Source organism: Boleophthalmus pectinirostris, unplaced genomic scaffold, assembly GCF_026225935.1.
Source record: "Boleophthalmus pectinirostris isolate CB_2022bp ecotype Guang Dong unplaced genomic scaffold, ASM2622593v1 HiC_scaffold_15, whole genome shotgun sequence".
Lineage (NCBI taxonomy): Eukaryota > Metazoa > Chordata > Actinopteri > Gobiiformes > Gobiidae > Boleophthalmus > Boleophthalmus pectinirostris.
Genome location: NW_026571070.1, coordinates 31,426,927 through 31,440,982, shown reverse-complemented (window position 1 = coordinate 31,440,982; position 14,056 = coordinate 31,426,927). Strand labels below are relative to the sequence as shown.

The 14,056-nt window shown below is 40.4% G+C and overlaps 1 protein-coding gene across 1 annotated transcript in view; it reads left to right on the top strand.

Annotated features, from left to right (window-relative positions):
- The window catches only part of mpp7a (MAGUK p55 scaffold protein 7a), a 386,727-nt gene extending 373,171 nt beyond the window's left edge, over positions 1–13,556 (top strand). Inside the window, exon 18 of the mRNA XM_020930757.2 lies at positions 10,015–13,556. Coding sequence (XP_020786416.1) covers positions 10,015–10,194 — 180 coding nt within the window. The 3' untranslated portion in view covers positions 10,195–13,556. The remainder of the gene's footprint in view (positions 1–10,014) is intronic.
- Positions 13,557–14,056: the final 500 nt, after the last annotated feature.

Genomic DNA, 14,056 nt, shown 5'->3' with positions numbered 1-14,056 from the left:
TGCCCATAAAGCACGAGGTTTGAATTGTGCTTCTTAAAAATGACACCACATGTTTTAACTCCCTGTAGTGTAAAACAAACCTAACTGTAGCTTTATTACCCCTGTACGTTTATGACGGAGAAGACCGGTCTCCGCTCCAGCCTCCCGCGGGACTCCAGGAAACAATGGGCCCCACTATACGACACAATCACTAACAATCCGAAATGTTTTCTTTCGTAGCTCTCCCAAGTCTCACAAACGCACCTTTTTAAAGACTGTGGGACGGCGGCCATCCTCGTCTCATTACCGAGCGTGTTCTGTGGTCTTGTACAGTGGCAGCGGAGAAAGGAATTCACTGATGTACGAGGAGCGTGCAGAGTTCAAAACATGTGGTCAATTAAATCAAGGCGGGGCTAAACTACAAACTGTAATTCAGCTACAGAAAAGACTCAAATGGGAAAATCTGTCCTGGGGATGTGGAGAACTGGTCATACGTCAACGTTATTTAAAGGTGCATTGCCCAACTTTTTTTTTTTTTTGATTTGCGTGTTTCTGGGTGGATTTCTTCTAGACACTTCCTCATTAACTCAAAACATGCACAATTGGGTCAAATCCTCCAGCTAAAGTAGTCCTGACCAAGACTACATTAAGATCATGGTACAGCAGGCCCGGTGGTATTGAAGGATGGGTCAAATGCAGAACAGATTTCCCTACAGCAGTGCTTCTCAATTACCGTAATTTCTGGACTATTAAGCACACCAGAATATAAGCCGCAGGTGTCCACGTCTTCAAGAACGTTTTCAAGTTCGGGCCGTCTGCTTTTATCGCCTTTGTCAAAGTCTCACCGTGAGACTTTGACAAAGGCGATAAAAGCAGACGGAGTCGATCGACTCACTGATGTCGAGCTCACGTGCAGCAGCTCGATTTCCTTCTTCTACAGCCACATCAATCGCCTTCAACTTAAAAGCTGCATCATCTGCATTTCTTTGTGTGTTTTCCATGAGAAGGGTGTGTGTATGAAGCACAAAATAACTCTTCAAAACACAATCAAACAACATCTTCCTCAGCGCATCACCCTCCTCTCTCCCCGCGCTCTGTTGCGCATGACTCTTGCAGAAAGAGCCACCGTCCTGTCTGTATCATGTCAGAGTCTTGATTTCAGCAGATTTCAGGCTCTTCCGGGGGCAGGGATAGGAATATTGATCAAGTATGAGTGGATGTTCATCTACTGAAATGTGACATTTCTTCTTGTCATTGAGACACTCACCTGCATTTAACACATCTGGGTCATTAAGATGTCTCCCACTCACTAATGTTCATTTAACATCAGAACTTATTTTATTACAAGGTGATAAACTGTTTGAGTGTGGAGTGTGGAGAAGCGACCCTGCTCACAGTCAGAATGTCTGTTTTTCTGGGTACTCTAGAGCAATAAAATCACTTGTAACTGAATAAATGTAAAGTAGAACTGTTTAATGTCATACTGTGGAACATTCCAGGTAGAGGAATGACATATAGTAAGTAAGACTTTACACTACTGGTCAAAAGTTTTAGAACACCATACTTTTTTTTTGGAGTTTTTTACTCTTTACTCTTGACCAAAACGTATTCTTAACTTTTGATTGATGTGTGTGTCCACCTTTGGCAGATGTAACAGCTGAACACACTCGTGGCTCGTTCTTTTTACAACAGAAAACAAATATTGTTCAGAAAGTTCTTCCCGAGTCTGTTGGAGAAGTTTCCATAAATGTGTGGCACTTGTCGGTTGCTTCACTCTTCTGTCCAGTTCATCCCAAACCAGCTCCATGGGGTTTAAGTCTGGCACTGTGCTGCTGGACACTTCATGTTTTCAAGTTCATCATCTTGTAGGTTAGTTTTGGCAGAACTTGGACTTGTGTTTTTTAATCTTTTATCTTTTTTTTAACCTCTAGCTGTTCAGTTCTTACCTTTGTACCATTTCACATTCTTCTTTGGACTTGCACGACTTGAATTGCAATAAATAACTTTAAAAATGTGGTTGTTCTAAAACTTTAGACCAGTAGTGTATTTATAGAACACCTTTCACAGATAAAAAAAATCGCAGAGTGCAATAAACAACATGAAAAAACAGAGGAATTACAAACACTGTCAACCAGAAGCTCATCTAAACATCCAAACAAGAAAATGACAGAACTTGCTTCAGAAAAGTTACACAATGCACCTTTTGAATATGTCATGTTTCATAATTGTTTACCAGTCCCAATGTACTGTACTGATTCTGTAAAATATCTACTTTGACGTGCCAAGTTCTTATTTGGTTACTGTGAGCGAATGAACCAAGTAACTCAAACTCCAAGCAGATTTTTTTTAACGCTCCAAAAAAAATGAGACAGTTGGTGCTGGCATGTTCTGGAGAATGTGTGCAGACTTAAATCCTACAAAAAAAAAGTTTCACAATGAGTCAAAATTATGAATAACGCAAGAAGAATGAAAAAACAAAACAAAATCTAGTATTGAGCCTTGGACAGTTGAGCTTAAGTGTCCCCGTGAGTGGCTTATTATATGTAACTCTGCAGCTAATCCTGTGCGAAGTGGAAAAGCCCCAGTAAGCCCTGCTCTCCACAAACTGAGCATTCAAGTCGAACAGGCTTGTGTTTATGTGCCCAATCTGTCTATTTATATTTGTGTGTTTGGCAAAGAAGACGCTGCAGAGGAGACTATATCCATCCAGAGATCTACCGTGGAGGCCTCCCAACGAAAACACAAACAGAAATGTGCTGATACACCGAACACGCGGAGAATGAGCCAGGACCACAATGTAGCGCAGGCCCGAGATAGTGGGACGCTTCGGAGTACTGCGGCTGAGAATACTACAGCCTCGCTTTAAGTACTGCGGCTGAGAATACTACAGCCTCGCTTTAAGTACTGCGGCTGAGAATACTACAGCCTCGCTTTAAGTACTGCGGCTGAGAATACTACAGCCTCGTTCAAAATACTGTCTGAGTATACTACTGCTTCACTCCAAGTACTGTATATGAGAATACTACTGTTTCCCTCAAAGTACTGCATCTGAGAATACTACAGCCTCGCTTTAAGTACTGCGGCTGAGAATACTACTGCTTCACTCCAAGTACTGTGTTTGAAAATACTTCAGTTTCGCTCAAAATACTGTCTGAGTATACTTCAACATCACTTGTCGCTCAAAGTACTGTGTCAACCTCGTTTAAAGTACTGCATCTGAGAGTACTACTACCTCGCTCAAAGTACTGCGTCTGAGAATATCTCATCCTTGCTTAAAGTACTATGTCTTAGAATGCTACAACTTCACTCAAAGTAGCCTACTGTAGTCTATTCTTAGAATACTTCAACCTCTCTCAAAGTACTGTGTCTGAGTATACTTCAACCTTGCTTAAAGTACTGTATCTCAGAATACTGCAGTTCTCACTCAAAGTACTGCATCCGAGACTACTACAGCCTCACTCAAAGTACTATGTCTGAGTATACTTCAGCCTCACTCAAAGCATTGTGTCTGAGTATACGTTAACCTCGCTCAAAGTACTGTCTGAGTATACTTCAGCCTCGCTTAAAGTACTGTGTTGCTAAAAGTCCTGGTTCAACCTCACTTAAAGTACTGTAGCTCAGAATACTGCAGTCTCACTCAAAGTACTGCATCCAAGAACAAAACATCCTTCCTCAAAGTACTGCGTCTGAGTACTGCTGCTTCACTCCAAGTACTGTGTCTGAGTATACTTCAACCTTGCTCAAAATACTGTATCTCGGAATACTGCAGCCTCACTCCAAGTTCTGTGTCTGAAAATACTACAATCTTGCTCAAAATACTGTGTCTGAGAATACTACAGCCTCACTCAAAGTACTGTGTCACTCAAAGTACTGTGTCAACCTTGTTTAAAGTACTGTATCTCAGACTACTACAGACTCGCTCAAAGTACTGTGTCTGAGTATACTTCAGCCTCACTCCAAGTACTGCATCTGACTATACTTCAGTCACGCTGAAAATACTGCATCTTAGAATACTACAACTTCGCTCAAAGTACTGTGTCTAAAAATACTACAGCCTTACTCAAAGTGCTGTGTCTGAGAATTCTTCAGTCTAGCTCCAAGTACTGTGTCTGAAAGTATGTCAGCATCACTCAGAGTACTGTATTTGAAAGTACTAGGGCCCCATTGAAATGCGGACACTGGTCTCCCCTCATGTGCTGCTGTGGCTCGGTATTTTACTGGATAGCTCATTTGCATAATGCACTGGAAGACTCCAAACCAGTGAGGAGCTGTTGCATAACAAGACTTTGGCGACTCAATAACCCCCTGTTCTCTCACCATGTACTCAGTGACACCAGGATGAGGCCCGAGCTACTGGACGCTCGCACTAACGCTTACGGACACAAGAGTTCTGTAAATGTTTGACACAACTAAAGGCTCAATCACTTTTTTAAAACACTATTGAAATAAAATATGGTTGAATACGGTCGAAAGTTTGAAACTGATTCCATTAAACCATGAGATTTGAGTATTGTTACCTCTCTACGAAGCAGGTTGTGACAGTAATACTTTGAAATCTGCCCGTCAAGACTGAACATTAATCCTGTTAAAGAGAATATTTGTTTTAGTTTTAGTAATAAAACAAATATTTACTTTGTTTTTTGAAACCATTTACAAGCTCCACAGTAAGGGTGTGCAAAAACATTAAAATATCAATATATTGTAGGGTCCATCTCATGCAAAATCAACTTTTCAGAGCTTTCTACCTTCTAATAGTGATGTGTGGACCTTGTATATGTCGCCGAAGTGTTTTTTAGATTGATTCAGCGTTTTTTTTAACAAATTGCAGTGTATTTCTGCCAACCTCCCACGTGACAACGAACTAAAGCTGCTACAATGATGACGCGGCAGCTACACCTATGACGCGTTTGACGTAGCAGAAGGCGCTTCATACCCCTCCTCCTCCCCCGCTCCACCACATCCGCCCCGTCTCCACCAGTGTACATGATATAAGTTTATCAACTAGTGTTTATTAATACTTTATCAATCAGTAATGTTCAGCTGATGTCGACGCGGTGCTTGAGCTTCGTGCTCCTCAAAGTCCTCGTCCGATTCCAGGTCCAACACATGCGGCTGAACGCGCTGTATCTCCATGATGAATAAAAGTTTATTCCTACCACTATCAGGGTGCACGTCTGTCTCCCCCTCCCTCCCTGAGATGGCGGAGGAAGGGCGGCTCACTCAGAGCCTACGTCACGTTTGGAGGGCGGAGCCTGTGCTTTCTCAGGACGGACGGGGGGGTGAGCAATAGTCGGCCTTTCATAGTTCCTGGTCTGTGACTGTCTCCAAGAAATCAGTAAGATTTCAGAACTATTGTGTCATGGATGTTCCAAAACCCAAACTGTGTTTGTTTATGTGCAGAAGATACAATGTGAAAAGAGTTATTTTGCATGAGATGGGCCTTTTAATGTGACAATACAGTATCGATATCATGGGCTGCCTTATCTATTATATATTTTTTGATATATTTTACAAAATTATTTTGTTACAACTACAGTTTTATTGTTTGCTCAGTGGAAGGAAACTCATTTATGCAACACATTTGACATTTTCGCTGTTTTGATGAGTAAAATGTTTGTGTTTTCTATGAACTTCGCACAAGAAGTGGTTTAACAAAGACTTTTAGTATCACAGCCATGATTTAGCCTTTATTTTTTATTGAACAGTATTGTATTGAATTGATTTGAAATATATCGAACTGAAAGTGCACTGTATCGAGATATGCATTGTATCGTGGCCTACGTATCGAGGTATGTATCATATCTGCAACTTCCCAGTCCTACTTCACAGGGTTGTGTTTTTCCTACTTTCGAATTTCTTTCACACATTTATATTAGGATTGCCTAAACTTTTTTACTTTAAACTTTTAAACTTTTTTCTGTGGGCCAAAATACACATGATCAAGCAGAGGGATTGTTTTCATGTTAAAGTTTGTCAAAGAAGGCTGTAGTCAGTAATGTATGTGTGTTCAAATGGGTTTAAGTGAGGATGGAGCTGTATAGTTGCAGTCCTCAGCTGGTTCACACAGCCGCTCTGGTACACTCCGTCACACTTAAGCCCAGACTGGCACAGCTCTGCTCTGTACATGTGTGCGCTCTCTAAATGATGGTTACGTGTAGTCGCGGTGCTTATTTTCAGAACTCTTTTATTTTCCTTGTGAATTGGATAAGTGCGTGTCCTCGCAGCGGGACATGATGAGAATTCCTTGAGGTCGGCGTTGGGTCCCGGGCGTTTGAGTCGGTCAGAGAGCAGGGTTCATGTGTGGGGATACGGACGCTCCAGACGCCTCGCATAGACGCTCTGTTTATTTGTGTGTTCAAGGCCATGTAATTTGTGTTTACACCATGTGAACCCGAGTCTGCCCTTGTTTACTGCGGCCGCACACTATGGTCTAACGTACATCTCAAGGCCGTGCTTTTCAACGTACTCACTGGACACGTATAGGTTTCACAGTGTGGAAGGTCTCACACAGTTTTTTATAGACTTTTATATAGTATTGAATCAAATCAGAATCACTTTATTTATTCTCAAGGGGCAATTTTAACAAACTGAGCAGTAAAATACAATAATAATAGAAAGCTCAAACAAAAGACTGAGATTTTTCTATTATTATAACAACAGGTAGAGTCTTCAGATTCAGTCTTAGGACAGTTTGAGGAGAGTAGTAGCCCTCAGGACAAAAGTGTCTCTCCTCTTGGTCCTAAAGCATTTGTTTGATGGTTAATTAGAGGCTAAATATGCCAGAACTTTGTGTTACAATAAAACAAAAAATCTGCAGTACCATATAAGCCTCCCCATATGTGGTATGGATTAATTGTTACACACTGAAATTTGTGTTTTATAAAGAAGAAAACTAAAGTACAACCTCTCCAATAGCGTAATATTTTCTGTGGAGAAGCATAAGTATTTTTAAAGCAGGACCGAGACTCTTACGACATTTTGAAAATATTAAAAATATTGTCTTAGTCCATTTTATCCGTTCTAGTCTCAAGTCATTAGAACAGGGCATGTCTACAAACCCCTGCTTGTCATGAATGTTCACCGATATGACCGTGAAATTAAATCAAAATCAGATTTGCAGAACAATATATTCTTGACATAATAGTATTTGAGCAAATTAATATAAGGGAACCGTTATTTGTACCACAGTGGGGGAAATTTCAGTGTTGGAACACAAAAGTAAACACATCAGTAGAATCAGAAGTATCATAAGTATGCAGTACAAAACAATGGATACTAAATTAACCCATTCAGAATATTCTTTTAGTTTAGTTTATTTGTAAATATCATAAAAGGAAGAAACACTTAACACTATCTTAGTTAAAGGGTCTATATTATGCAACATTGACTCTGTGAGCTTTAAGGCATGTTATAACATTGTTGCTGTGTTTTGTTTCATTCACACATGTTTGAGTAATCCTTTGTTTTTAGTCTGTCTACATCTCCAAAGCTCAGAATGCTCCGCTCCACCTTGTGATGTCATGTAGTGGTAGTTTTAAAGTACAGTATTTTCCGGGCTATTAGACGCGCCCTTAAGCCTCCAACCCCATCAAAAAACGACTGCGTGCCCCACAGTCCAGAGTGCCCTGTAGGCAAGTTTCAGCTGATGTCATTGTTATTAAAAGCCCGTGTTGCATGCTGGGAAATATTTTGGTCGGAGGCAAGAAACACGGTAGCGGTCAAACACAATGCGTAACCTCGCATGTTTATCCCCGATAATGGTAAATTCCTGCTGCATTATCAGATGCACAAATAGAAGCACGAAAGAAGGAAAATGTCTTTTTCGTATTCTGAGTGAAAAGAACCGCTAACGGTGAATTAAACGGCTTTCAAACATCCACAGAGCAAACGTAGAAGATCCTGGCAAACTGTGGACTCCAACAAGTTCAACAACACATCGAGACTCTTGGAGGTTTTCATCTTTTCTGCTGTGAATGGCCCAGGAGTTTCCACCAAGTCATTGTGGATATCACCCAAGTGAATATTTGTCCAGGTAGTTGGTGATTCTGACCAGAAATTTGGTTTTGGTCCACCTTTTGTAACAACTGAGTCACTGTGAACACGCCGACAATCCGTTGGTCCCAGACAGCACCCTCCCTACACGCCACAACTGAACAAAGCCCAGAGTCAAAGTGAACGCCACAAACAAAGTCCAACTGACCCATCCAACTGTTGTGTTTCCTTTAAAGTCCAGTGCGGTTTATTTGTGAAAAAAGTTTGAAAATAGACCATTTAATGACAGAGCGCCTTATAATCCAGAGCGCCTAATAGCCCGGAAAATACGGTAATAACTCTATGTAATAAGTACAGATTGGAAATTCCAAGGTTGAAATTATCCAAATGATCCTTAGTGGAAGGTGTATAGATTTTAAAAACACAGTGGAGCACTTCCTGGATTACACGTGACATCACAAGGTGGAACAGAGTTTATTATTTGGTCTGTTTGGTCCAGGTCTGTTTGTGATGAGGAAACATTAGGACATAGATCCAAAGCTTAATATGGACTATTAAAGCTGCATTGTGTAACTTTTCTGTGGAGAGTCTGTCAAATGCTTTTCTCCACAGTAATGTTTTTGCTTTGTCTTGAATATTTCACAGTGTCGTATTAAATGTTTACATCTTCATGGAGACCAAACAGACCAAGTTACAGGTCAGATCTGTTGAGAGGCAACGTCAGAATGACAGTTTTTCTGGGTATTTGTGGGGACCTGGTAAAATTGTATGAAACTCAACCTGCTTCCAGAAAACCTTCAAAAACTGTTCTGCACAAATTGATTCAAATACAACCTGAACAAACAATGGAACCACTCTGAAAAATAGTTTAGATGACCATACCAAAGCTTGCAGTAACTTGGTGCACTTCAAAAAACAATATAATTATCAAATCTCTTACAGAAATACCTAGAAGATATTGTCACGACTATGAACTAAACACATGCTTTTCTTTAACATTACCTTTTATTTTGATACAATCATAAACAATAAATTTTGTGCCTTTTTTAATCATTATTATTAGTTTGTACGACCATATATGAAAACAAAACTGGCATCTTTAGAAAATGAAGATTAAAAAAAAGTGATTAAAGTGATATTTGTGTTCGAAGGGTTAGTTTATGGAACAATCTGAGTGATGATTTTTTTTTAAAAGTCTAACATTGTAGAAGCCTTTAAAAAAACAGTATAAAGCATTATGTTTTGAAAGATATAGAGCCCTGGAATTAATTAATTTTGCATCAAATTTAGTTTGTTTTAATTTATATTTTGTCTCTTATATATACAGTAAGTCGTAAGTGAAATTGTAAACACAAACTTGCTGTTCATATGCTGCTTTTCTTTCTTGGAATTCTGTCATTGTTTAAAAGGGTTTGGCGTTAGAAGTACTTTTTACTTCAGCCTAAATTCTTTCAGTCCTGATCCATGTGGTCGTAGTGTAAGTTTTGTTTTGTTTTGCTTTAGAGTGCTGCAAAATGTCCGAATAAAAAACTACTACTACTACTTTTTGAGAAATAAAACCACTGTAATTGAGAAAATATATGGTAGATCTTTTTAACCCGGGGGTGGGCAAACTTTTTGACTCGTGGGCCACGAAGGTTCTAAAATTTGACAGAAGGACCGGACCAGGAGCAGATGGATGGAGTTTTTTGGTAATCCACCTCATAAGAGAAAAAAAAATATCCCATGTTATTGAAATATCATTACAAAGCATTACAACAAAATATCTGTCTTTCAACTCCCACAGTATTTACTCTTTATTGAAATTACTTTTAAAACATTGAAAATTGAAATCAAGTTTGACGCTGAACTGAAAATATTAAAGGGCTGCATATGACCCCTGGGCCTTAGTTTGCCGACCCTTGGTTTAACCTCATACTGTGGAACATTCCCTCCACCAGAAAATGTACACAATGCACCTTTAAACTAATACAATATAATTTCTTTGCGATAACGCGTTTTAGCACATATCTAACACTGTGGTTTTTTTTTTGTTCTGTGCAGGAGGATGACTTCCAGGAGATGGTCCAGACCGCCCAGCTCATGGAGGCCCAGTACGGACACCTGTTTGAGAAGGTGATCGTGAACGACGACCTCTCCGCCGCCTTCAGCGAGCTGCGTCTGGCTCTGCAGCGCATCGAGACCGAAGAGCACTGGGTCCCCGTCAGCTGGACTCACTCCTGAACCCCGCAAACCCTTAACGACAAAACTGTACGCAGGATCTGGACTCGCATCACTACGCCGTCCGACTAAAGGGAATAGACAAACTGTAGACCGGATCATTGGTTAGTCCTGGTTCAGATCTGGGACTTCCCGGGTCAGAATCTGGATTTGTTTAGTCAGTAGTACAAAGTGGAACCGGCCTGGACTGTCAAAGTATGGACGATGACTGTGCCAGAACTTTCACTGTGACGCCAAGTTGTGTTTATGCGTTCAGACCACTAGAAACCAAAGGGGGATTGATCGATTTCTTCTCTGTAACATAACACAAGTCTTAAAGGGAAAACGGGCAGCAATGAAATCACTCTAACTTCCAAACTTGGTCTTCCAAACTAAATATCGTCAGGTACAAATAAAAAAGGGCATTGACTGTTTCTATTTAAGACAAATTAATATATTTTTGAATCGTTTTTTTAGATCTCTTCCTCTGTAGTGGCGTTTGACACAAGCTCGCTCTGCTGCAGTGTTTTCAGTTCATCTCATCGAGTTTTGATTCTGCAGATGTGGGTAGAGTAGCCAAAAATTGTACTCAAGTAAGAGTAACGTTGTTTCAGAATAATATTACTGAAGTGCAAAGCAGTAGTTTAAGTGAGAGTAGAAAAGTATTTGGGAAAACGTAAAATGTAAGTGTCAGGAAGTTTATAAGTTGGAGTTGAGGTAATTTCAAGGACAAAACATTAAAGGTGGACTATGTAACTTTTTGGTTGGGGGTCCATCACTTGTTTGTTTCTATGGATACGCCATTGCTCTGCCTGGAATGTTCCGTAGTATGATTTTAAACATCTCTACTTTACGTACAAGTGGTTTTATTGCTCAAAATACCTACAAAAACAAACATTCTGACTGTGAGCGGCATCGCCTCTCCACAGATCTGACCTGTAACTTGCTCAGGTTTGGTCTCCATGACGATAGAAAGGTTTAATGCCATACTGTGGAACATTCCAGACAAAGCAAAACATCCTTACGGAGAAAATATTTGATGGACCCTTCACCAGAAAAAATACACAATGCACTTTTAATTAATTCGCAAAATCAGGTATTTTCAAGGATAGAAACAAAAAAGAAAAATACTAAATTACATCTAAAAAAGCAGAATAAGAAACATAAAGTCAACATTAAGGTTTTGTGACTTGTAGACTGACTCACCGTGGAAAAAGTCAAGTTGGAGTAAAAGTGTTCTGCTAAAAAAAAGTACAATTTCTTTAAAAAGTTACTCAAGTACTACCCACCTCTGCAAGTTGAAGTGCCCAGCATAACTCGTAAAAGTCCCTCCGAAGCGGTGGCCAGGAGAAAAAGTTCACAATAGTGTTTTATGAGGGAGTGGTCGCTAATAGAGACCGGTCATTCGCTCTAGATCCCACTTTCGAGAAATACTAAGTAGCCGTTGGATCTTTATGAGTTATGAGTTTATAGCTAACGTGAGACTCCAGCCGAACTGTGTCATGTCTCACTGTTTCATAATTTTGTAGCCCGGCCTGTGCACTACGAGGTTTCGTTTTGTATTAAAGGTACACCGTGTAACTTTTCTACTTGCTTGTCTCCATGGAGATGTTATTGCTTCGTTTGGAATGTTCAGCAGTATGGCATGAAACTGTCTGTTCTCGTGGAGTAAGTAGGTCACGCTACAAGTCAGATCTGTGGAATGGCGAGCCTCTTAACCAGAGCTTTTTGTAACATACCACAAGTCTTAAAGATGCGTTGTGTAATTTTTTTCTAGTGAAGGGTCTGCCACATGCTTTTCTCCATGGTTTGTCTGAAATGTTTGTCTTCTATCACCATGAAGAACAAACTAGACCAAACAAGGTTGCATTCACACTGCAGCCTGAAGTGACCCAAATCCGATTTTTTGGCCCCTATGGGACCTGTATCTGATCTTTTAATGACAGTCTGAATGACACAGATCCGATTTTTTCAAATGCGACCCAGGACACTTGGATATGTGCTCCTGAAACTGATACATATCTGATCTTTTGACATGTGACTTCAGTGTGAACGGCCAAAGCTCATTCATCCACCTACACGTTATCAACAAGACACAAACGTCACTATTCTGGACTGAAGTAGGCGAAAATTGTTAATGAACTCTGTGTCACTGAAGTGAAGCACATCACCACTCACCACTCTTGGCTACACATCCACACGTTCCTTTCAACGGACGTCGCTGCCGCTGTCCCACAAAACACCACGGCCAAAAACCTCATCCTTCTCCTTCTCAACCTCCTCCTTAAAACAAGTAAGTTGTTCATGTTCTGGCTCCAGTACAAGGTACTTTAAAATCTCCAGGTGCTCAATGCTCGCGTCCATGTTTGGACAACTTCTGTAAACACAGAGACGCTCGCTGCGGTTGACGTCGTCGTGTCTCCAGTGCACATGCGGGACACTTTTGGGCTTTTAATGTTCACACTGGAGTCACATACAAGTCACATTTAACTGGAAATGTGAACGACCTCGCAAAAACATCAGATTTCATAAAAAAATCGGAATTGAGCGTTAAGCCCTGCAGTCTGAATGTAGCCCATGTTACTGGTCAGATCTGTGGAGAGTTGACCATGTTTTCTTAGGTGTTTTTGAGAAATAAAACCACCTGTAACTGAGTAAATGTAAAGTAGAGCTTTAACTTCTTGGGTTCTTGGGTTGGGTTTCGGCTGCATCTTCAGAACTGTCCTCGGTGTTGGTGGTGACGTGTATCAGCTGTTGTTATTTCCTGTGGGCGTGGTCAGCCTGATGGACCCGGCAGGTCGCTCAGACTGACCACGCCTCCTGTCGCCCAGAGAACGCCCACCAGAGAACACCCACCAGAGAAACACCACCAGAGAACACCCACCAGAGAACACCCACCAGAGAACACCCGCCACGTCACCACCAACACGGGGCACAGTTTTGAAGATGCAGCAGCAGCCGAAACATGTCAACAAGTTAAATACACTTTACTGTATCATCTTTAAAAAGAACCCAAAAAGTTCATGTACATACGAAGACAAAACATCTTTGGCTTAGTAAGATAGAGCTGTTTAATGTCATAATGTGGAACATTCAAAGTAGAGCAGTGACATATCCATAGACAGTGTTGGGAAGGTGACTTTTAAAATGTATTCACCTACAGATTACAGATTACATACCCCAAAATGTAGTTTGTAATGGAATCCATTAAAATACTTAAGGTGAGTAATGTAATCTGAATACTTTGGATTACTTGATTTACTGTAGAGAAGCAAAGACTAGGATATCGTAACATAAGATGTTTTATCTGCTAAAAGAAAATAAAAAGCCCAGACTTTACTTAACCGTATTAAAAATATTATTGATAGAAGAGGAGAAGACACGTCCGCGCAGCATGATTTAGTCCTGTTTTATAGAGAGAGGAGAAGTCCTGTTTTAGTCCACTTTTAGTCCTGGTTTAGTCCTGTTTTAGCAGCTTTTAGTCCTGTTTTAGTCCTGTTTTAGTCCTGTTTTAGTCCTGTTTTAGGCCTGGTTTAGGCCTGGTTTAGGCCTGGTTTAGGCCTGGTTTAGGCCTGGTTTAGGCCTGGTTTAGTCCTGGTTTAGACCTGGTTTTAGTCCTGATTTAGTCCTGGTTTTAGATCTGTTTTAGACCTGGTTTAGACCTAATTTAGACCTGGTTTTAGTCCTGATTTAGACCTGGTTAAGATCTAGTTTAGACCTGGTTTAGTTTCTGGCAATGAGTGGAATTACCGGGGAAAAAAAGAAAAAAAGGGGGATATAGCCCAAAATGTGAAAACAGGAAAATACTGCCGTATAATCCATTTATTTCAACAAAGTAACTGTAATCTAATTACCACTCACTGAAACAGTAACTGCAACTGAATAC